This window comes from Melopsittacus undulatus, unplaced genomic scaffold, assembly GCF_012275295.1.
Source record: "Melopsittacus undulatus isolate bMelUnd1 unplaced genomic scaffold, bMelUnd1.mat.Z mat_scaffold_762_arrow_ctg1, whole genome shotgun sequence".
In the NCBI taxonomy this organism is placed as follows: Eukaryota; Metazoa; Chordata; class Aves; order Psittaciformes; family Psittaculidae; genus Melopsittacus; species Melopsittacus undulatus.
Window position 1 is genome coordinate 10,940 of NW_022994572.1, and position 23,352 is coordinate 34,291.

General features: G+C 56.7%; 2 protein-coding genes across 3 annotated transcripts; both read right to left on the reverse strand.

The window, feature by feature from the left end:
- Positions 1–836: 836 nt before the first annotated feature.
- Positions 837–16,537, reverse strand: LOC117438877 (acetylcholine receptor subunit beta-like). Its single transcript, XM_034074268.1, has 13 exons — positions 16,489–16,537; positions 13,514–13,674; positions 12,053–12,097; positions 10,409–10,518; positions 9,390–9,498; positions 8,615–8,756; positions 6,963–7,145; positions 5,802–6,018; positions 5,198–5,312; positions 2,868–2,962; positions 2,541–2,780; positions 2,221–2,410; positions 837–977 (listed from the first exon to the last, which is right to left on the reverse strand). Exons 1-13 carry the CDS (start codon positions 16,535–16,537, stop codon positions 837–839), a joined length of 1,797 nt encoding a protein of 598 aa, XP_033930159.1.
- Positions 16,538–18,495: 1,958 nt separating this feature from the next.
- On the reverse strand, positions 18,496–23,080 carry LOC117438876 (fibroblast growth factor 11-like). Of its 2 annotated transcripts, XM_034074267.1 has the most exons (5): positions 22,950–23,080; positions 21,364–21,467; positions 19,993–20,114; positions 19,655–19,731; positions 18,496–18,696 (listed from the first exon to the last, which is right to left on the reverse strand). In XM_034074267.1, the coding sequence occupies exons 1-5, from the start codon at positions 22,999–23,001 to the stop codon at positions 18,608–18,610; spliced, it is 444 nt and encodes a 147-aa protein (XP_033930158.1). In that variant the 5' UTR covers positions 23,002–23,080; the 3' UTR covers positions 18,496–18,607. The 2 variants fall into 2 exon arrangements, with proteins under 2 accessions (XP_033930158.1, XP_033930157.1); XM_034074266.1 differs by lacking the exon at positions 19,655–19,731 and having other exon boundaries at positions 19,916–20,114.
- Between the last annotated feature and the right edge of the window lie 272 nt (positions 23,081–23,352).

The following is a 23,352-nucleotide window of genomic DNA, read 5'->3' on the forward strand; positions in this document are numbered from 1 at the left end:
TATTATAGGCAGAGGGTTTATTATAGGGGGTTATTATGGGGGGGCTATTATGAGTGAGGGTTTATTATGGGGGGGTTACTATAGGGGGAGGGTTTATTATAGGGGATGTTATTATGGGATGTCATTACAATAGGGTGGTTATTATGGGATGCTGTTACAATGGGGTGGTTATTATGGGATGTTGTTACAATGGAGGAGGTTATTATGGGATGTCGTTACGGGTGGGTTGTTATGGGGTGGTTATTATGGGATGTCGTTACAATAGGATGGTTATTATGGGATGTTGTTATAGGGTGGTTATTATGGGGTGGTTATTATGGGATGTCGTTACAATAAGGTGGTTATTATGGGATGCTGTTACAATAGGATGGTTATTATGGGATGTTGTTACAGGGGGGTTATTATGGGATGTTATGGGTGGGTTATTATGGGATGTTATGGGGGGGTTATTATGGGATGTTATGGGGGGTTATTATGGGATGTTATGGGGGGGTTATTATGGGATGTTATGGGGTGGTTATTATGGGAGGTTATGGGGTGGTTATTATGGGATGTTATGTGGGGGTTATTATGGGATGTCGTTACACTAGGATGGTTATTATGGGATGTTATGGGGGGGTTATTATGGGATGTTATGGAGTGGTTATTATGGGATGTTATGGGGTGGTTATTATGGGATGTTATGTGGGGGGTTATTATGGGATGTTATAGGGGGGTTATTATGGGATGTTATGGGGGGGTTATTATGGGATGTTATGGGGTGGTTATTATGGGATGTTATAGGGATGTTATTATGGGATGTTATGGGGTGGTTATTATGGGATGTTATGGGGTGCTCACGGGTAGGGCTCCGCCGGGGGCCGGTGCAGAGCCGCGTCCAGGCCGGTCCCGAGCCCACAGGCCCCGACCAGGGCCAGGAAGGCCCAAAGCAGGAGCCGGTCCAGGGTCAGGGCTGCTCGATGCCAGAGCTCCTGCAGCTGGGGGGGGGGCAGGGTTAGATGGGGGGGGGATATGGGGGTCTAGGGGGGTCTATGGGGCTTCTATGGGGGTCTATGGGGATCTATAGGGCTTCTATGGGGGTCTATGGTGGGTCTATGGGGGTCTATGGGGTTTCCGTGGGGGTCTATGGGGGTCTATGGGGTTTTTATGGGGGTCTATAGGGCTTCTATGGGGGTCTATGGTGGGTCTATGGGGTTTTTATGGGGGTCTATGGGGGCTCTATGGGGTTTCTGTGGGGGTCTATGAGGGTCTATAGGGCTTCTATGGGGGTCTATGGGGGGTCTATGGGGTTCTATGGGTGTCTATGGGGGTCTATGGGGGGTCTATGGGGCTCTATGGGGTTCTATGGGGGTCTATGGGGGGTCTATGGGGTTTTTATGGGGGTCTATGCGGGTCTATGGGGGTCTATGGGGGGTCTATGGGGTTTTTATGGGGGGTCTATGGGGTTCTATGGGTGTCTATGGGGGTCTATGGGGGGTCTATGGGGCTCTATGGGGTTCTATGGGGGTCTATGGGGGGTCTATGGGGTTCTATGGGGGTCTATGGGGTTTTTATGGGGGTCTATGGGGGTCTATAGGGCTTCTATGGAGGTCTATGGGGCTTCTATGTGGGTCTATGGGTTTCTATGGGTGTCTATGTGGGTCTATGGGGGGTCTATGGGATTTTTTTGGGGGTCTATGGGGGTCTATGGGGCTTCTGTGGGGGTCTATGGGGGTCTATGGGGGTCTATGGGGGGTCTATGGGGCTTCTATGGGGGGTCTATGGGGGTCTAGGGGCGTCTATGGGGTTCTAGGGGGGTCTATGGGGGTCTATAGGGATTCTATGGGGGTCTATGGGTGTCTATGTGGGTCTATGGGGGGTCTATGGGGCTTCTATGGGGGTCTATGGGGGACTACAGGGGGTCTATGGGGGGTCTATGGGGTTCTAAGGGTGTCTATGGGGGTCTATAGGGCTTCTATGTGGGTCTATGGGGCTTCTATGGGGTGTCTATGGGGATCTATGAGCTTCCTATTGGTTATCACATGACGACATTGCAAGCGGGTCACATGACACTGCACGAAGACACACAAGGATCACATGACACCGGACGAGGACACACCATGATCACATGACACTGCACGAATACACTCCACGATCACGTGACACCACAACAGGATCACGTGACGCCGCACGAGGACACGCCAGGGTCACGTGACGGGGGGTTGGTCACGTGACTCTCACCTCCTGCTGCCACCGCTGCTCCCTCAGGCTCCTCGCGATGAACCCAATGGCGGCTGCGGCCTCACGGAGCTCCGGGGGCAGCGGTGACCCGGAACCGGAAACAGCGGGACCGGAAGTACCGGAAACAGCGGAACCGGAAGTACCGGAAACACCGGAAATACCGGGACCGGAAACACCGGCAGCACCGGAACTGGAAACACCGGAAACAGAGGAAACAGCAGAACCGGAAACACCTGAAACACCGGAACCGGAAACAGCGGTAGCACCAGAACCGGAAACACCGGTAACACCGGAACCGGAAACACCGGAACCGGTATCACCGGAAACACCGGAACCGGAAAGACCGGAATCGGTAAAACCGGAACCGGAAGTACCGGAAGCACCGGAACCGGAAACACCAGAACCAGAAGTACCGGGAACACCGGAACCGGTAACACCGGAATCGGTAAAACCGGAAGCACCGGAACCGGTAACACCAGAACCGGAAGTACCGGAAACACCGGAACCGGAAACACCGGAACCGGTAACACCGGAAACGGTAAAACCGGAACCGGAAGTACCTGAAGCTGTAAAACCGGAAGTACCGGAAGCACCGGAACCGGAAGCGCCGGGCAGGGGCCGCCGCAGGAAGTACTCATCCGGGGCGCCGGGTGATGACGTCAGGGGGCGGAGCTCCGCGGGGGGGGGCGGGGCCGGAGGACAGCGCAGGCCCAGGAGGGGGGGGGAGGCGCTGGAGGAGGAGCTGAGGGGTCACGGAGGGGTCAGGGAGGGGTCATGGGGGAGAGACACACCCCCCTGCCCATCCCCCACCATCAGTGTGGGGGAGGAGACAATGGGGTCAATGGGGATCAATGGGGGTCAATGGGGATCAATGGGGGTCAATGGGGATCAATGGCTCCCAATGGAGTTAATGGGGATCAATGAGGATCAATGAGGATCAATGAGGATCAATGGCTCCCAATGGGGATCAATGGAGTCAATAAGGATCAATGGCTCCCAATGGAGTCAATGAGGATCAATAGGTATCAATGGAGTCAATGGGGATCAATGGGGTCAATGGCTCCCAATGATGATCAATGGCTCCCAATGGCTCCCAATGGAGTCAATGATGATCAATGATGATCAATGGCTCCCAATGGCTCCCAATGGAGTCAATGATGATCAATGGGGATCAATGGCACCCAATGGCTCCCAATGGCTCCCAATGGAGTCAATGATGATCAATGGCTCCCAATGGAGTCAATGATGATCAATGGGTATCAATGGCTCCCAATGGCTCCCAATGGAGTCAATGATGATCAATGGGTATCAATGGCTCCCAATGGCTCCCAATGGAGTCAATGATGATCAATGGGTATCAATGGCTCCCAATGGCTCCCAATGGAGTCAATGAGGATCAATGGCTCCCAATGGCTCCCAATGGCACCCAATGGAGTCAATGATGATCAATGGCTCCCAATGGCTCCCAATGGAGTCAATGATGATCAATGGCTCCCAATGGCTCCCAATGGCTCCCAATGGAGTCAATGATGATCAATGGCACCCAATGGCTCCCAATGGACTCAATGATGATCAATGGCTCCCAATAGCTCCCAATGGAGTCAGTGATGATCAATGGCTCCCAATGTCTCCCAATGGAGTCAATGATGATCAATGGGTATCAATGGCTCCCAATGTCTCCCAATGGAGTCAATGATGATCAATGGCTCCCAATGGCTCCCAATGGAGTCAATGATGATCAATGGGTATCAATGGCTCCCAATGGCTCCCAATGGAGTCAATGATGATCAATGGGTATCAATGTCTCCCAATAGGGCTCAATGTGTCTCACCCGGTGCAGTGCCGGCGGCAGGCGGTGCGTGCCGGGCCCGCGGTGGTGCACGTTGAGCACGGCCACGCTGAGCGCCACGCCGAGCGCCAGCAGCAGCAGTGTGGCCGTCAGGTGCCGGGGACCCGGTGGGGATCAATGGGGATCAATGGGGATCAATGGGGTTCAATGGGGATCAATGGGGATCAATGGGGATCAATGGTTCCCAATGGTTCCCAATGGAGTCAATGGGGTTCAATGGCTCCCAATGGAGTCAATGATGATCAATGGCTCCCAATGGAGTCAATGAGGATCAATGGGTGTCAATGGCACCCAATGGCTCCCAATGGCTCCCAATGGAGTCAATGATGATCAATGGGTATCAATGGCTCCCAATGGAGTCAATGAGGATCAATGGGTGTCAATGGCACCCAATGGCTCCCAATGGCTCCCAATGGAGTCAGTGATGATCAATGGGTGTCAATGGCACCCAATGGCTCCCAATGGCTCCCAATGGAGTCAATGATGATCAATGGCTCCCAATGGCTCCCAATGGAGTCAATGAGGATCAATGGGTATCAATGGCACCCAATGGCTCCCAATGGAGTCAATGATGATCAATGGCTCCCAATGGCTCCCAATGGAGTCAATGATGATCAATGGCTCCCAATGGCTCCCAATGGAGTCAATGATGATCAATGGCTCCCAATGGCTCCCAATGGCTCCCAATGGAGTCAATGGGTATCAATGGCTCCCAATGTCTCCCAATAGGGCTCAATGTGTCTCACCCGGTGCAGTGCCGGCGGCAGGCGGTGCGTGCCGGGCCCGCGGTGGTGCACGTTGAGCACGGCCACGCTGAGCGCCACACCGAGCGCCAGCAGCAGCAGTGTGGCCATCAGGTGCCTGGGCCCCGGTGGGGTTCAATGGGGATCAATGGGGATCAATGGGGATCAATGGGGATCAATGGGGATCAATGCAACCCAATGGAGTCAATGGGGTTCAATGGCTCCCAATGGCTCCCAATGGAGTCAATGAGAATCAATGGGTATCAATGGCTCCCAATGGCTCCCAATGGCTCCCAATGGAGTCAATGATGATCAATGGCTCCCAATGGCTCCCAATGGAGTCAATGATGATCAATGTCTCCCAATAGGGCTCAATGTGTCTCACCCGGTGCAGTGCCGGCGGCAGGCGGTGCGTGCCGGGCCCGCGGTGGTGCACGTTGAGCACGGCCACGCTGAGCGCCACGCCGAGCGCCAGCAGCAGCAGTGTGGCCGTCAGGTGCCTGGGCCCCGGTGGGGTTCAATGGGGATCAATGGGGATCAATGGGGATCAATGGGGATCAATGGGTCCCAATGGAGTCAATGAGGATCAATGGGTCCCAATGGTTCCCAATGGAGTCAATGATGATCAATGGCTCCCAATGGCTGCCAATGGAGTCAATGATGATCAATGGCTCCCAATAGCTCCCAATGGCTCCCAATGGAGTCAATGATGATCAATGGCTCCCAATGGAGTCAATGATGATCAATGGGTATCAATGGCTCCCAATGGCTCCCAATGGAGTCAATGATGATCAATGGCACCCAATGGCTCCCAATGGCCCCCAATGGAGTCAATGATGATCAATGGATATCAATGGCTCCCAATGGCTCCCAATGAAGTCAATGATGATCAATGGCACCCAATGGCTCCCAATGGCTCCCAATGAAGTCAATGATGATCAATGGCTCCCAATGGCTCCCAATAGGGCTCAATGTGTCTCACCCGGTGCAGTGCCGGCGGCAGGCGGTGCGTGCCGGGCCCGCGGTGGTGCACGTTGAGCACGGCCACGCTGAGCGCCACGCCGAGCGCCAGCAGCAGCAGTGTGGCCGTCAGGTGCCTGGCGATCAATGGCAGCGCCAGGGACGTGGCCGGGACCTTGTCCGCCAACAGCAGCAGGAACACGGTCAGGGTGAGGAGGGCGAAGAGGGACAGGGTCAGCTTCTCACCTGGGGGGGATGGGGTGATGGGGTCAATGGGGGTCGATGGGGATCAATGGGGATCAATGGGGGGCAATGGGGATCAATGGGGATCAATGGGGGGCAATGGGGTCAATGGGGGACAATGGGGATCAATGGGGATCAATGGGGTCAATGGGGATCAATGGGGGTCAATGGGGTAATGGGGGAATGGGGGTGATGGGGTAATGGGGGTAATGGGGTAATAAGGAGGGGGGAATGGGGATGGGATCCATGTGCAAGACCGTTCAAAGAGCCCCATTGAAGTCCCCATTGAAGTCCCCATTGCATCCCCATTGCATCCCCAATTGCCCCCATTGCAGCCCCATTACCCCCATCACCCCCATGACCCCCATACCCCCATTACCCCCATTACCCCATCACCCCCATTACCCCCATTACCCCCATTACCCCCATTACCCCATTACCCCCATTACCCCCATCACCCCCATTACCCCCATTACCCCCATCACCCCCATTACCCCATTACCCCATTACCCCCATTACCCCATTACCCCCATTACCCCCATCACCCCCATTACCCCATTACCCCATTACCCCCATCACCCCCATCACCACCATTACCCCATCACCCCCATTACCCCATCACCCCCATTACCCCATCACCCCCATCACCCCCATTACCCCATTAACCCCATCACCCCCATTACCCCATCACCCCCATTACCCCCATTACCCCCATTACCCCCATTACCCCATCACCCCCATTACCCCCATTACCCCCATCACCCCCATTACCCCCATTACCCCCATTACCCCATTACCCCCATTACCCCATCACCCCCATTACCCCCATTGCCCCCATTACCCCCATTACCCCATCACCCCCATTACCCCCATTACCCCCATCACCCCCATTACCCCCATTACCCCCATTACCCCCATTACCCCCATTACCCCCATTACCCCATTACCAGCATCAGGAGGCAGGTAGAACACAGCACTAGCAAGCAGGGTGAGCAGCACACATGGCACCAGCACCGTGGCCAGGTAGAACAGAGGCTTCCGGCGGAGGACCAGCGCGAAGGTGACGGCCTCCAGACCAGCACCGACCTCCAGGCGGCCAGAGCGGTGCCACAGCTCCCACTGACCGTTCTCTGCATGGCAAGGGTACCATAGAGATACCAGAGAGACCATAGAGATACCAGAGAGACCATAGAGATACCAGAGAGACCATAGAGATACCATAGAGACCATAGAGATACCAGAGAGACCATAGAGATACCATAGAGACACCATAGAGAGCATAGAGATACCATAGAGATACCATAGAGATACCATAGAGATACCATAGAGATACCATAGAGACCATAGAGATACCATAGAGATACCAGAGAGACCATAGAGATACCAGAGAGACCATAGAGACATCATAGAGACCATAGAGATACCATAGAGACCATAGAGATACCATAGAGACCATAGAGACATCATAGAGACCATAGAGATACCATAGAGACACCATAGAGACCATAGAGATACCATAGAGATACCATAGAGACCATAGAGATACCACAGAGACCATAGAGATACCAGAGAGACCATAGAGACATCATAGAGACCATAGAGACACAAGAGAGACACCAGAGAGAGACCATAGAGACATACCATAGAGAGACCATACAGACACCATAGAAAGGGCATAGAGGGACCATAGAGATACCATAGAGACCCATAGAGACAGACCCATAAAGACCCTATAGGGACCCATAGAGACCCAATAGGGACCAACAGGGACACATAGAGACCCACAGAGACCCCATAGAGACCATACACACCTATAGGACCCCCATAGATAGCCCCATGAGAAGCCCCCTATAGAACCCAATGCAACCCCCCATAGGAACCCAATGGGCCCCCCCCATAGAGACCCCCATAGCCCCCCCATAGGAACCCAATTGGACCCCCCCATAGAGACCCCCATAGCCCCCCCATAGGAACCCAATGGGCCCCCCCATAGGAACCCATAGGACCCCCCCCATAGAGACCCCCATAGCCCCCCATAGAGACCCCATAGCCCCCCCCATAGGAACCCAATGGGACCCCCCTATAGAGACCCCCATAGCCCCCCCATAGAGACCCCCATAGGAACCCAATGGGCCCCCCCCATAGAGACCCCCATAGCCCCCCTATAGAGACCCCCATAGCCCCCCCATAAAGACCCCATAGGAACCCAATGGGCCCCCCCCATAGAGTCCCCTGTACCCCCCCATAGCCCCCCCCATAGGAACCCAATGGCCCCCCCCATAGGACCCCCATAGCCCCCCCATAGAGACCCCCATAGGAACCCAATGGGCCCCCCCATAGGAACCCAATGTGACCCCCCCATAGAGACCCCCATAGGAACCCAATGGCCCCCCCCATAGGACCCCCATAGCCCCCCCATAGAGACCCCCATAGCCCCCCCATAGGAACCCATAGGACCCCCCCATAGGACCCCAATGGGCCCCCCCATAGGAACCCAATGTGACCCCCCCATAGGACCCCAATGGGCCCCCCATAGGACCCCCATAGCCCCCCCATAGGACCCCAATGAGCCCCCCCCATAGACCCCCCTTGGTCTCACCCTGGAAGCTCTGGGGCAGCTCCACTCGCCCCCCCCCGTGCCCAGGGTCCCCCCCCAGGCGCAGCCTCAGTTCCCCTGGCCCATAGGAACCGGAGCGGAACCGGAGGGAACAGTTCTGCCAATCGAAGGGGAAGTGGGAGACCTGGGGGGGAAAATGGGCAAAAATGGGTGAAAATGGGCAAAAATGGGCGAAAATGGGTGAAAATGGGTGAAAATGGGCAAAAATGGGCAAAAACGCGAAAAAACGGGAAAAAACGGACAAAAATGGGCAAAAACGGAGCCAGAATGGGTGGAAACGGGCAAAAATGGGGGGAAACGGGGAAAACCAGTGCAGAAAAGGGGGAAATGGGGACAAAACCCCCATTGCCCCATTACCCCCATTACCCCATTACCCCCATTACCCCCATTACCCCATTACCCCATTACCCCCATTACCCCCATTACCCCCATTACCCCATTACCCCATTACCCCCATTACCCCATTACCCCCATTACCCCATTACCCCATTACCCCCATTACCCCATTACCCCCATTACCCCCATTACCCCATCGCCCCCATTACCCCATTACCCCATTACCCCCATTACCCCATTGCCCCCATTACCCCATTACCCCCATTACCCCATTACCCCATTACCCCCATTACCCCCATTGCCCCCATTACCCCCATTACCCCATCACCCCCATTACCCCCATTACCCCATCACCCCCATTACCCCCATTACCCCCATTACCCCATTACCCCCATTACCCCATTACCCCCATTGCCCTCACCTTGATGGGGCAGTGGCTCCGGAACAGAGCTGGGGGTCGCCAGTGAACGGACCCATCGGGGCTGACGACAGCACGGACCTCAAGGGACACCCCGAACTCCCCATCATTGCTGGGGACACATTGACACCCATTGATAACCATTGATAACCATTGACACCCATTGATACCCATTGACACCCATTGATACCCATTGATACCCATTGACACCCATTGACACCCATTGACACCCATTGATACCCATTGACACCCATTGGTACCCATTGATACCCATTGACACCCATTGACACCCATTGACACCCATTGATACCCATTGATACACATTGATACCTATTAACACCCATTGACACCCATTGACACCCATTGATACCCATTGACATCCATTGATACCCATTGATACCCATTGACACCCATTGATACCCATTGCCCCCATTGACACTCATTTCCACCCATTGATACCCATTGACACCCATTGACATCCATTGACACCCATTGCCCCCATTGACCCCCATTGCCCCCCATTGCCACCCATTGACACCCATTGACACCCATTGCTCCCCATTGCCCCCCATTGCCACCCATTGCCCCCCATTGCCCCCCATTGATACCCATTGCCCCCCATTGCCCCCATTGCCCCCCATTGACCCCCATTGCCCCCATTGCCCCCCATTGACACCCATTGATACCCATTGACATCCATTGACACCCATTGACACCCATTGATACCCATTGCCCCCCATTGCCCCCCATTGACCCCCATTGTCCCCATTGCCCCCATTGCCCCCATTGACCCCCATTGCCCCCATTGCCCCCATTGACACCCATTGCCCCCCATTGACACCCATTGACACCCATTGCCCCCCATTGATCCCCATTGACACCCATTGCCCCCATTGACACCCATTGACACCCATTGATACCCATTGATCCCCATTGCCCCCCATTGACACCCATTGACACCCATTGACACCCATTGATACCCATTGATCCCCATTGCCCCCCATTGCCCCCATGCCCCATACTTGTTGTCCAGCCCCACATCCGGCAGCCACAGCAGCTCCGCTGGGATCCGCAGCAGCCTCAGCCCCCCATGGAGCCGTGGGTCCCACTGCAGGCGGGGGTCCCTCCAGCGCTGGGGGGGGGGGTCAGTGGGGCAGGGACCCCCATTCACCCCTATGGGACCTCCCCAATGCACCCCTATGGGATCCCCCCCATTCACCCCTATGGGATCCCCCCCAATGTACCCCTATGGGATCCCCCCCATTCACCCCTATGGGATCCCCCCATTCACCCCTATGGGATCCCCCATGGACCCCTGTGGGACCCCCCAATGCAACCCTATGGGACCCCTATGGGATCCCCCCAATGCACTCCTATGGGAGCCCCCCCATTCACCCCTATGTGACTCCCCCAATGCACCCCTATGGGACCCCCCCAGTGCACCCCTATGGGATCCACCCTCATTCACCCCTATGGGACACCCCCTCATTCACCCCTATGGGACCCCCCCAATGCACCCCTATGGGATCCCCCCCATTCACCCCTATGGGACCTTCCCAGTGCATCCCTATGGGACCCCTATGGGATCCCCCCAATGTACCCCTATGGGACCCCCCCTAATGCACCCCTATGGGATCCCCCCCAGTGCACCCCTATGGGACCCCCCCAGTGCACCCCTATGGGACCCCCCCATTCACCCCTATGGGACCTTCACAATGCACCCCTATGGGATCCCCCCCATTCACCCCTATGGGACCCCCCCAATGCACCCCTATGGGACCCCTATGGGATCCCCCCAATGTACCCCTATGGGATCCCCCCATTCACCCCTATGGGATCCCCCCTAATGCACCCCTATGGGATCCCCCCAATGTACCCCTATGGGATCCCCCCCATTCACCCCTATGGGACCTCCCCAATGCACCCCTATGGGATCCCCCCCATTCACCCCTATGGGACCTTCCCAATGCACCCCTATGGGATCCCCCCCATTCACCCCTATGGGATCCCCCCCATACACCCCTATGGGATCCCCCCATTCACCCCTATGGGACCCCCCCCATTCACCCCTATGGGATCCCCCCCCAGTGCACCCCTATGGGATCCCCCCAATGCACCCCTATGGGATCCCCCCCATTCACCTCTATGGGACCCCTATGGGACCTTCCCAATGCACCCCTATGGGATCCCTATTGGACCCCCCCCATTCACCCCTATGGGATCCCCCCTAGTGCACCCCTATGGGATCCCCCCAATGTACCCCTATGGGACCTTCCCAATGCACCCCTATGGGATCCCCCCCATTCACCCCTATGGGACACCCCCAGTGCACCCCTATGGGATCCCCCCCATTCACCCCTATGGGACCTTCCCAATGCACCCCTATGGGATCCCCCCCATTCACCCCCATTACCCCCCATGGACCCCAATGCACCCCTATGGGACCCCCCCAATACACCCCTATGGGACCCCCCCAATGCACCCCTATGGGACCCCCCCAGTGCACCCCTATGGGATCCCACCCATTCACCCCTATGGGACCCCCCCATTCACCCCTATGGGACCCCCCCCATTCACCCCTATGGGACCCCTATGGCACCCCCCCAGTGCACCCCTATGGGATCCCCCCCGTTCACCCCTATGGGACCCCCCATTCCCCCCATTACCAGGTCCAGGAACACCCTGGTTGTCAGCTCCTCGTTCTTCTCATCCTGGGGGGGGGGGGGGGGGGGGGGGGGGGGGGAAAATGGGGGGACCCCTCCTTTGGGGACCCCCCCATAACCCCCATAGACCCTGAGCCACCCCCATAACCCTCATTGTCCCCCATTACCCCCATTACCCCCATTACCCCATTCCCCCATTCCCCCATTGATCCCCATTGCCCCCCATTGCCCCCCATTGCCCCCCATTGCCCCCCATTGATCCCATTGATCCCCATTGATCCCCATTACCCCATTGATCCCCATTGATTACCAGGCTGATGAGCTGCGCCAGCTCCAGCCCCACAGTCACTGTGGGTCGTCCCCCATTGCCCCCCATTGATCCCCATTGCCCCCCATTGATCCCCATTGATCCTCATTGATCCCCATTGATTACCAGGCAGATGAGCTGCGCCAGCTCCAGCCCCACACTCACTGTGGGTCGCCCCCCATTGCCCCCCATTGATCCCCATTGATCCCCATTGATCCCATTGATCCCCATTGATCCCCATTGATCCCCATTGATCCCCATTGATCCCATTGATCCCCATTGATCCCCATTGATCCCCATTGATCCCATTGACCCCATTGATCCCATTGATCCCCATTGATTACCAGGCTGATGAGCTGGGCCAGCTCCAGCCCCACAGTCACTGTGGGTCACCCCCCATTGCCCCCCATTGACCCCCATTGATCCCCATTGATCCCATTGCCCCCCATTGATCCCCATTGATTACCAGGCTGATGAGCTGCGCCAGCTCCAGCCCCACACTCACTGTGGGTCACCCCCCATTGCCCCCCATTGATCCCCATTGCCCCCCATTGATCCCCATTGATCCCATTGCCCCCCATTGATCCCCATTGACCCCCATTGATCCCCATTGATCCCCATTGATCCCCATTGATTACCAGGCTGATGAGCTGGGCCAGCTCCAGCCCCACACTCACTGTGGGTCACCCCCCATTGATCCCCATTGATCCCCATTGCCCCCATTGATCCCATTGCCCCCCATTGATCCCCATTGATCCCATTGATCCCATTGCCCCCCATTGATCCCATTGCCCCCATTGATCCCATTGATCCCCATTACCCCATTGCCCCCATTGATCCCATTGCCCCCCATTGATCCCCATTGATCCCCATTGATTACCAGGCTGATGAGCTGGGCCAGCTCCAGCCCCACACTCACTGTGGGTCACCCCCCATTGATCCCCATTGATCCCCATTGCCCCCATTGATCCCATTGCCCCCCATTGATCCCATTGCCCCCCATTGATCCCATTGATCCCCATTGATCCCCATTGCCCCCCATTGATCCCCATTGCCCCCCATTGATCCCCATTGCCCCCATTGATCCCCATTGCCCCCCATTGATCCCATTGATCCCCATTGATCCCCATTGATCCCCATTGATCCCCATTGATTACCAGGCTGATGAGCTGCGCCAGCTCCAGCCCCACACTCACTGTGGGTCGCCCCCCAAGTGCCGCAGGCCTCACCCCACGGTGGTAATGGGACAGCAGCGACCGCAGCAGCCCCTGCCCCGGTGGGGCTGGAGACCCCGTGTGGGGCCTGGCACATGGGGGCGCTGGGGGATCAATGGGGGACAATGGGGATCAATGGGATCAATGGGGGTAATGGGGATCAATGGGGGTTAATGGGGGGCAATGGGGGATCAATGGGGGGCAATGGGGGTGATGGGGTAATGGGGTAATGGGGATCAATGGGGATCAATAGGGATCAATGGGGGAATGGGATCAATGGGGATCAATGGGGGGCAATGGGGTAATGGGGGTGATGGGGTAATGGGGTAATGGGGATCAATGGGGATCAATGGGGATCAATGGGGGGCAATGGGATCAATGGGGATCAATGGGGGGCAATGGGGTAATGGGGTAATGGGGATCAATGGGGATCAATAGGGATCAATGGGGGAATGGGGATCAATGAGGGGCAATGGGGGTCAATGGGGATCAATGGGGGTCAATGGGGGCAATGGGATCAATGGGGGGCAATGAGGGTCAATGGGGTAATGGGGGTGATGGAGTAATAGGAGTGATGGGGGAATGGGGGTAATGGGGATCAATGGGGGTCAATGGGGGGCAATGGGGTAATGAGGTAATGGGGTGATGGGGGTAACAGGGATCAATGGGGGGCAATGAGGGTCAATGGGGTAATAGGGGTGATGGGGTAATGGGGTAATGGGGTAATGGGGGTAATGGGGTAATGGAGTAATGGGGTAATGGGGGTAATGCGGATCAATGGGGATCAATGGGGGGCAATGAGGGTCAATGGGGTAATGGGGTAATGGGGATCAATGGGGATCAATGGGGGGCAATGAGGGTCAATGGGGTAATGGGGTAATGGGGGTAATGGGGTAATGTGGGTAATGGGGGTGATGGGATAATGGGGTAATGGGGTAATGGTGGTAACGGGGGTAATGGGGTTAATGGGGGTGATGGAGGTGATGGGGTAATGGGGGTAATGGGGGTGATGTGGGGGTCCTATAGGGGCCCAGAGAGGGTGTTATGGGGGTAAAGGGGGGCTTTGGGGGTAATGGGTGCAATGGGGTTGTTAGTGGGGTCCTATGGGGATCAATGGGGCTCTATGGGGCTGTATGGGCTCTATGGGGTGTATGGGACTCTATGAGGTCTATGGGGTCTATGGGGTCTGTATGGCGTCTATCGGTCTCTATGGGTCCCTATGGGTTCTCTATGGGTCTCTATGGGTCTCTATGGGTCTCTATGGGGTCTCTATGGGTCTCTATGGGTCTCTATGGGTCTCTATGTGTCTCTATGGGTCTCTATGGGGTCTCTATGGGCCCCTATGGGGTCTCTATGGGGTCTCTATGGGGTCTCTATGGGTCTCTATGGGGTCTCTATGGGTCTCTATGGGGTCTATGGGTTCTCTATGGGGTCTCTATGGGCCCCTATGGGGTCTCTATGGGTCTCTATGGGTCTCTATGGGGCTCTATGGGGCTCTAGGGGGTCTCTATGGGTCTCTATGGGGTCTCTATGGGTCTCTATGGGTCTCTATAGGTCTCTATGGGGTCTCTATGGGTCTCTATGGGTCTCTATGGGGTCTCTATGGGGTCTCTATGGGGTCTCTATGTGGTCTCTATGGGTCTCTACGGGGTCTCTATGGGGTCTCTATGGGGGCTCTATGGGTCTCTATGGGGTCTCTATGGGGTCTCTATGTGTCTCTATGGGCCTCTATGGGGTCTCTATGTGTCTCTATGGGTCTCTATGGGTCTCTATGGGTCTCTATGTGGTCTCTATGGGGTCTCTATGTGTCTCTATGGGTCTCTATGGGGTCTCTATGTGTCTCTATGGGTATCTATGGGTCTCTATGGGGTCTCTATGGGGTCTCTATGGGGTCTCTATGGGTCTCTATGGGTCTCTATGGGGTCTCTATGGGTCTCTATGGGTCTCTATGGGTCTCTATAGGGTCTCTATGTGTCTCTATGGGTCTCTATGTGTCTCTATAGGTCTCTATGGGTCTCTATGGGTCTCTATGGGTCTCTATGGGGTCTCTATGGGGTCTCTATGGGTCTCTATGGGTCTCTATGCGTCTCTATGGGTCTCTATGGGGTCTCTATGGGTCTCTATGGGTCTCTATGTGTCTCTATGGGGTCTCTATGGGTCTCTATGTGTCTCTATGGGGTCTCTATGGGGTCTCTATGTGTCTCTATGGGTCTCTATGGGTCTCTATGGGTCTCTATGGGGTCTCTATGGGTCTCTATGGGTCTCTATGGGTCTCTATGGGTCTCTATGGGGTCTATGGGTCTCTATGGGTCTCTATAGGTCTCTATGGGGTCTCTATGTGTCTCTATGGGTCTCTATGGGTCTCTATGGGGTCTCTATGGGGTCTCTATGTCTCTCTATGGGGTCTCTATGGGGTCTCTATGTGTCTCTATGGGTCCCTATAGGTCTCTATGGGGTCTCTATGTGTCTCTATGTGTCTCTATGGGTCTCTATGGGTCTCTATGGGGTCTATGGGGTCTATGGGTCTCTATGGGTCTCTATGGATCTCTATGGGTCTCTATGTGTCTCTATGGATCTCTATGGGTCTCTATGGGTCTCTATGGGGTCTCTATGGGTCTCTGGGTCTCTATGGGGTCTCTATGGGGTCTCTATGTGTCTCTATGGGTCTCTATGTGTCTCTATGGGGTCTCTATGGGTCTCTATGGGGTCTCTATGTATCTCTATGGGTCTCTATGGGGTCTCTATGGGGTCTCTATGTATCTCTATGGGTCTCTATGGGGTCTCTATGGGGTCTCTATGGGTCTCTATGGGTCTCTATGGGGTCTCTATGGGTCTCCATGGGTCTCTATGTGTCTCTATGGGTCTCTATGGGGTCTATGGGTCTCTATGGGGTCTATAGGTCTCTATGGGGTCATTACCTTGCCATAGCAGGAGGAGGATGAGGCCGAAGGCTCCGTCAGTCGCCATGCTCAGAGTGGGGGGAGGGGAACCGGGGGGGGGAACAGCTGAGGGGGGGGGGGGAGGGGCGACACCACCTGCTCCGGATGTGGGGGAGGGGCGGGGACTTCCCCCCCCCCCCCACGTGACTTGGAATGGTCCAGCCCTGCCCCCCCCACTCCATTGAGGTCTATAGGGGTCTCATTGAGACCCATAACTGACCCATTGTGACCTATAACTGCCCCATTGAGACCCATAACTGCCCCATTGAGACCCAGAACTGCCCCATTGTGACCCATATCTGCCCCATTGTGACCCATAACTGCCCCTTGTGACCCATAACTGCCCCATTGTGACCCACAACTGCCCCATTGTGACCCACAACTGCCCCATTGTGACCCATAACTGCCCCATTGTGACACATAACTGCCCCATTGTGACACATAACTGCCCCATTGAGACCCATAACTGCCCCATTGAGACCCATGACTGCCCCATTGAGACCCATAACTGCCCCATTGTGACCCATATGTGCCCCATTGAGACCCATAACTGCCCATTCTGACCCACAACTGCCCCATTGTGACCCATAACTGACCCATTGTGCCCCACAACTGCCCCATTGTGACCCATAACTGCCCCATTCAGACCCACAACTGCCCCATTGTGACCCATATGTGCCCCATTGTGACCCATAACTGCCTAATTCAGACCCATAACTGCCCCATTGAGACCCATAACTGCCCCATTGTGACCCATAACTGCCCCACTGTGACCCATAACTGCCCTATTGTGACCCACAACTGCCCCACTGTGACCCATAACTGCCCCATTGAGACCCACAACTGCCCCATTGTGACCCATAACTGCCCCATTGTGACCCACAACTGCCCCATATCTGCCCCATTAAGACCCATATGTGTCCCATACAGACCCATAACTGCCCCATTGAGACCCACAACTGCCCCATTGAGACCCACAACTGCCCCATTGAGACCCACAACTACCCTATAGTGACCCACAACTGCCCCATACTGCCCCATTCAGACCCATAACTCCCCATTGTGACCCATATCTGCCCCATAGTGACCCATAACTGCCCCATTGTGCCCCATTGAGACCCACAACTGCCCCATATCTGCCCCATTGAGACCCACAACTGCCCCATTGTGACCCATGTGTCCCATACAGACTCATATGTGCCTCATAGTGACCCATAACTGCCCCATAGCTGCCCCATGTGACCCATAAACGACCCCATCCGGTACAAACTGGTTTATTGATGGGGGCGGGGCCCGGCCGGCGGGGGGGAGGGGGCGTGGCCTCAGCCACGTGAGGGGGCGTGGCCGGAAGGAGCTGACCAATCATGCGGGGGGGGGGGGGGGGGGGGGGGGGGGGGAGGGGGCGTGGCCCCGCGCGGGGGGGGGGGGGGGGGAGGGGCTCTTATTGCTCTCGGTGCGCGAGGGAGGGGGGAGGGGCTGCACAGTGTCGGGGTCATTAAAAGGTCACGGGGGGCGTGGCCAATGGGAGGGGGCGTGGCCAAGGGGAGGGGGAGGGGCCGTGGGGGGGGCTCAGGGTCCCCACGTGCCCAATGGGGGGAGGGGATCAGTGCAGAGAGGTCGTAGATGGGGTCGGAGGTCACGTAATGGGGGGTCGGAGGTCACAGTGGGGGTCAGAGGTCAGCGGTGGGCTCGGAGGTCACGGGTGTGGGTCGGAGGTCACGTGATTGGGGGTCGAAAGGTGGTGGGTGGGGGGTCAGAGGTCACGTGACGGGCTCAGACGCGGGTCGGAGGTTATAGGCGGGGTCAGAGGTCACAGTTCAGCCCCAGAGGCCACAGATGGGGGGTGGGGGTCAGAGGTCACGTGATGAGCACGGAGGTCACAGTTCGGGGGTCAGAGATCACATTTTGGGGGTCAGAGGTCATGTGATGAGCACGGAGGTCACAGTTTGGGGGTCAGAGGTCACATTACAGGGGTCAGAGGTCATGTGATGAGCACGGAGGTCACAGTTTGGGGGTCAGAGGTCACATTATGGGGGTCAGAGGTCATGTGATGAGCACGGAGGTCACAGTTCAGGGGTCCGAGGTCACGTGATGGAGGTCAGAGGTCAGAGGTCGGCTTCGAGGCCTCGGGGGGGGTCCCTGGGGGCTCTTCGACCTCGTGCAAAGATGGCTCCCGATAGAGAGCAACTGTGGGGGTGAAGGGTCATGACCCTTAACCCTGACACATGACCTATGACCCTGACCCATGACCCTGATCAATGACCCAGACCCATAGACCTGATACATGACCCTGACCCCTGACCCTGACCCATGACCCTGACCCATTACCCCCATTCCCCCCATTAACCCCCTCCCCACCCCCATAGACCCCCATTGATCCCCATTGATCCCCATTGATCCCCATTGACTTCCATTGACTTCCATTGACTTCCATTGATCCCCATTGACTTCCATTGACTTCCATTGACTTCCATTGACCCCCATTGAGCCCCATTGATCCCCATTGACTTCCATTGACTATCATTGACTTCCATTGATCCCCATTGACTCCCATTGATCCCCATTGACTTCCATTGCCCCCCATTGACCCCCATCACCCCATACCCTCCATGAGCTGGGGCAGGAAGTGCGCGGCTGCCTTGTCCTTGCGCACGCGGGGCCCGGCCATGGGGCGGCCCTGCCTGTCCAGCCCCATTGACCCCCATTGATCCCCATTGATCCCCATTGATCCCCATTGACCCCCATTGATCCCCATTGATCCCCATTGACTTCCATTGACTTCCATTGATCCCCATTGACTTCCATTGACCCCCATTGATCCCCATTGACTTCCATTGACTTCCATTGACTTCCATTGAAACCCATTGAGCCACATTGATCCCCATTGATCCCCATTCACTTCCATTGATCCCCATTGACTTCCATTGACTTCCATTGACCCCCATTGATCCCCATTGACTTCCATTGACTTCCATTGACCCCCATTGATCACCATTGATCCCCATTGATCCCCATTGACTTCCATTAACCCCCATTGATCACCATTGATCCCCATTGACTTCCATTGACTTCCATTGACGCCCATTGATCCCCATTGACCCCCATTGACCCCCATTGATCCCCATTGACCCCCATTGATCCATACCCTCCATAAGCTGGGGCAGGAAGTGCGCGGCCGCCTTGTCCTTGCGCACGCGGGGCCCGGCCATGGGGCGGCCCTGCCTGTCCAGCCCCATTGACCCCCATTGATCCCCATTGATCCCCATTGACTTCCATTGACCCCCATTGATCCCCATTGACCCCCATTGACTTCCATTGACTTCCATTGACCCCCATTGACTTCCATTGATCCCCATTGATCCCCATTGACTTCCATTGATCCCCATTGACCCCCATTGATCCATACCCTCCATAAGCTGGGGCAGGAAGTGCGCGGCCGCCTTGTCCTTGCGCACGCGGGGCCCGGCCATGGGGCGGCCCTGCCTGTCCAGCCCCAGGTACCATGCGCGGCCCGAGCGGCGCTGCCTGTACAGGGCTGAGGCATAGAGCACATGGTAACTGTCAAACACACCCTCCTTGAAGCGGCACTCAGGGGTGAAGTGCACCTGGGACAGATAGAGAGACCCCATAGAGATACATAGAGACCCTATAGAGATGTATAGAGACCCCATAGGGAGACATAGAGACCATAGAGACACATAGAGACACATAGAGACCATAGAGACCATAGAGACACAGAGACACATAGAGACCATAGAGACACATAGAGACACATAGAGACCCATAGAGACCATAGAGACACATAGAGACCATACAGACACATAGAGACACATAGAGACCATACAGACACACAGAGACACATAGAGACACATAGAGACACATAGAGACACATAGAGACCATAGAGACACATAGAGACCATAGAGACACATAAAGACCATAGAGACACATGGAGACCATAGAGACACATAGAGACACATAGAGACACATAGAGACACATAGAGACCATAGAGACACATAGAGACACATAGAGACCATAGAGACACATAGAGACACATAGAGAGACATAGAGACCATAGAGACACATAGAGACCATAGAGACACATAGAGACCCATAGAGACTCATAGAGACACATAGAGACACATAGAGACACATAGAGACACATAGAGACACAGAGACACATAGAGACACATAGAGACCATAGAGACCATAGAGAGACATAGAGACCCTATAGAGACACATAGAGACACATAGAGACCATAGAGACACATAGAGACCCTATAGAGACACATAGAGACACATAGAGACCATAGAGACCATAGAGAGACATAGAGACCCTATAGAGACACATAGAGACACATAGAGACACATAGAGACTATAGAGACACATAGAGACACATAGAGACCATAGAGACCATAGAGACACATAGAGACCCATAGAGACTCATAGAGACACATAGAGACACATAGAGACACATAGAGACACATAGAGACACAGAGACACATAGAGACACATAGAGACCATAGAGACCATAGAGAGACATAGAGACCCTATAGAGACACATAGAGACACATAGAGACCATAGAGACACATAGAGACCCTATAGAGACACATAGAGACACATAGAGACCATAGAGACCATAGAGAGACATAGAGACCCTATAGAGACACATAGAGACACATAGAGACACATAGAGACTATAGAGACACATAGAGACACATAGAGACCATAGAGACCATAGAGACACATAGAGACCCATAGGGACACATAGGGACCCCATAGAGACCCCATAGAGACACATAGAGAGACATAGGGGATCCATGTGTCCCAATGTGATCTATGGGGTCACTCACGGAGCTGTACACGAGCCCGGCCCCATTCATGGCCACATAGCGCCCGGCTCTGGCGCCCTGGATGGCGACGACACGGAGCCCAACGGGGATGAGGTTGAACAGCGCTGGGGGAGGGAGATGTGGGGCTGACCCACAAGTGACCTCCCCTTGACCCCCAATGCCCCCCAATACCTCCCAGTTACCCCCAATACCCCCCCCATTGAGCCCAATACCACCCCAGTTACACCAATAGCCCCCCAATACCCCCATTACCACCCCATTGACCCCAATACCCCCTCAATGACCCCAATATGCCCCCATTGACCCCAATACCCCCCAATACGCTCACTCCCTGGCCCCGCCCCCTCGCGCATGCCCTCCCCACCCCACTCAAGCCCCTCCCACCCCAAGCCCCGCCCCCTCCCCAAGCCCCGCCCCCTCCCCAAGCCCCGCCCTCACTCACTCTCTGGCCCCGCCCCCTCCCCAAGCCCCGCCCCCTCCCCAAGCCCCGCCCTCACTCACTCCCTGGCCCCGCCCCCTCCCCCTCCCCAAGCCCCGCCCCTCACTCACACCCTGGCCCCTCCCATCCCTCAAGCCCCGCCCCCTCACTCAGTCCATGGCCCCGCCCCCTCCCTAAGCCCCGCCCCTCACCCACTCCCTGGCCCCGGCCCCGCCCCCTCCCCACAAGCCCCGCCCCTCGCTCACTCACTGGCCCCTCCCATCCCTCAAGCCCCGCCCCCTCCCCAAGCCCCGCCCCTCACTCACTCCCTGGCCCCGCCCCCTCACCAAGCCCCGCCCCTCACTCACTCCCTGGCCCCGCCCCCTCACCAAGCCCCGCCCCCAAGCCCCGCCCCTCACTCACTGGCCCCGCCCCCTCCCCAAGCCCCGCCCCTCACTCACTCCCTGGCCCCGCCCCATCCCCAAGCCCCGCCCCCTCCCCACGCCCCGCCCCTCACTCACTCCCTGGCCCCGCCCCCTCCCCAAGCCCCGCCCCCTCCCCAAGCCCCGCCCCTCACTCACTCCCTGGCCCCGCCCCTCCCCAAGCCCCGCCCCCTCCCCAAGCCCCGCCCCTCACTCATTCCCTGGCCCCGACCCCTCCTCCAAGCCCCGCCCCTCACTCCCTGGCCCCGCCTCCTCCCCAAGCCCCGCCCCCTCCCCAAGCCCCGCCCCTCACTCACTCCCTGGCCCCGCCCCCTCCCCAAGCCCCGCCCCCTCCCCAAGCCCCGCCCCTCACTCACTCCCTGGCCCCGCCCCCTCCCCAAGCCCCGCCCCCTCCCCAAGCCCCGCCCCCTCCCAGGCCCCGCCCCTCACTCACTCCCTGGCCCCGCCCCCTCCCAGGCCCCGCCCCTCACTCACTCCCTGGCCCCTCCCCAAGCCCCCTCCCATCCCCAAGCCCCGCCCCCTTCCAAGCCCCGCCCCTCACTCACTCCCTGGCCCCGCCTCCTCCCTCAAGCCCCGCCCCCTGCTCCAAGCCCCTCCCATCGTCCCAAGCCCCGCCCCCTCCTCTAACCCCCCCCCCCCCCTCACTCCCTGGCCCCGCCTCCTCCCTCGTCCCCTCCAGTCTCCCTCAAGCCCCGCCCCCTCCTCAAGCCCCGCCCCTCACTCACTCCCTGGCCCCGCCTCCTCCCTCGTCCCCTCCAGTCTCCCATCAGGTCCCATCTGCAGCAGGTGTCCATGACCCGACCGGAGCCGAGCGACAGCTCCTCTGAGGGGGGGGTCTGGGAACAGAGAGACACCAGTGAGACCCCATAGGGACACATAGAGACCATAGAGAGACATAGAGACACATAGAGACCCCATAGGGACCCATAGGGAACCATAGAGACCATAGGGACCTATAGAGACACATAGAGACACATAGAGACACATAGGAACCCATAGGGAACCAGAGAGACCCATAGAGACTCCATAGAAACCCATAGGGACCCCATAGGAAACCCCATAGGAACCCATAGGAACCCTCCCATGCCCCCCACCTCCACCCCATAGGACTTCTCCTTCACCCCCATG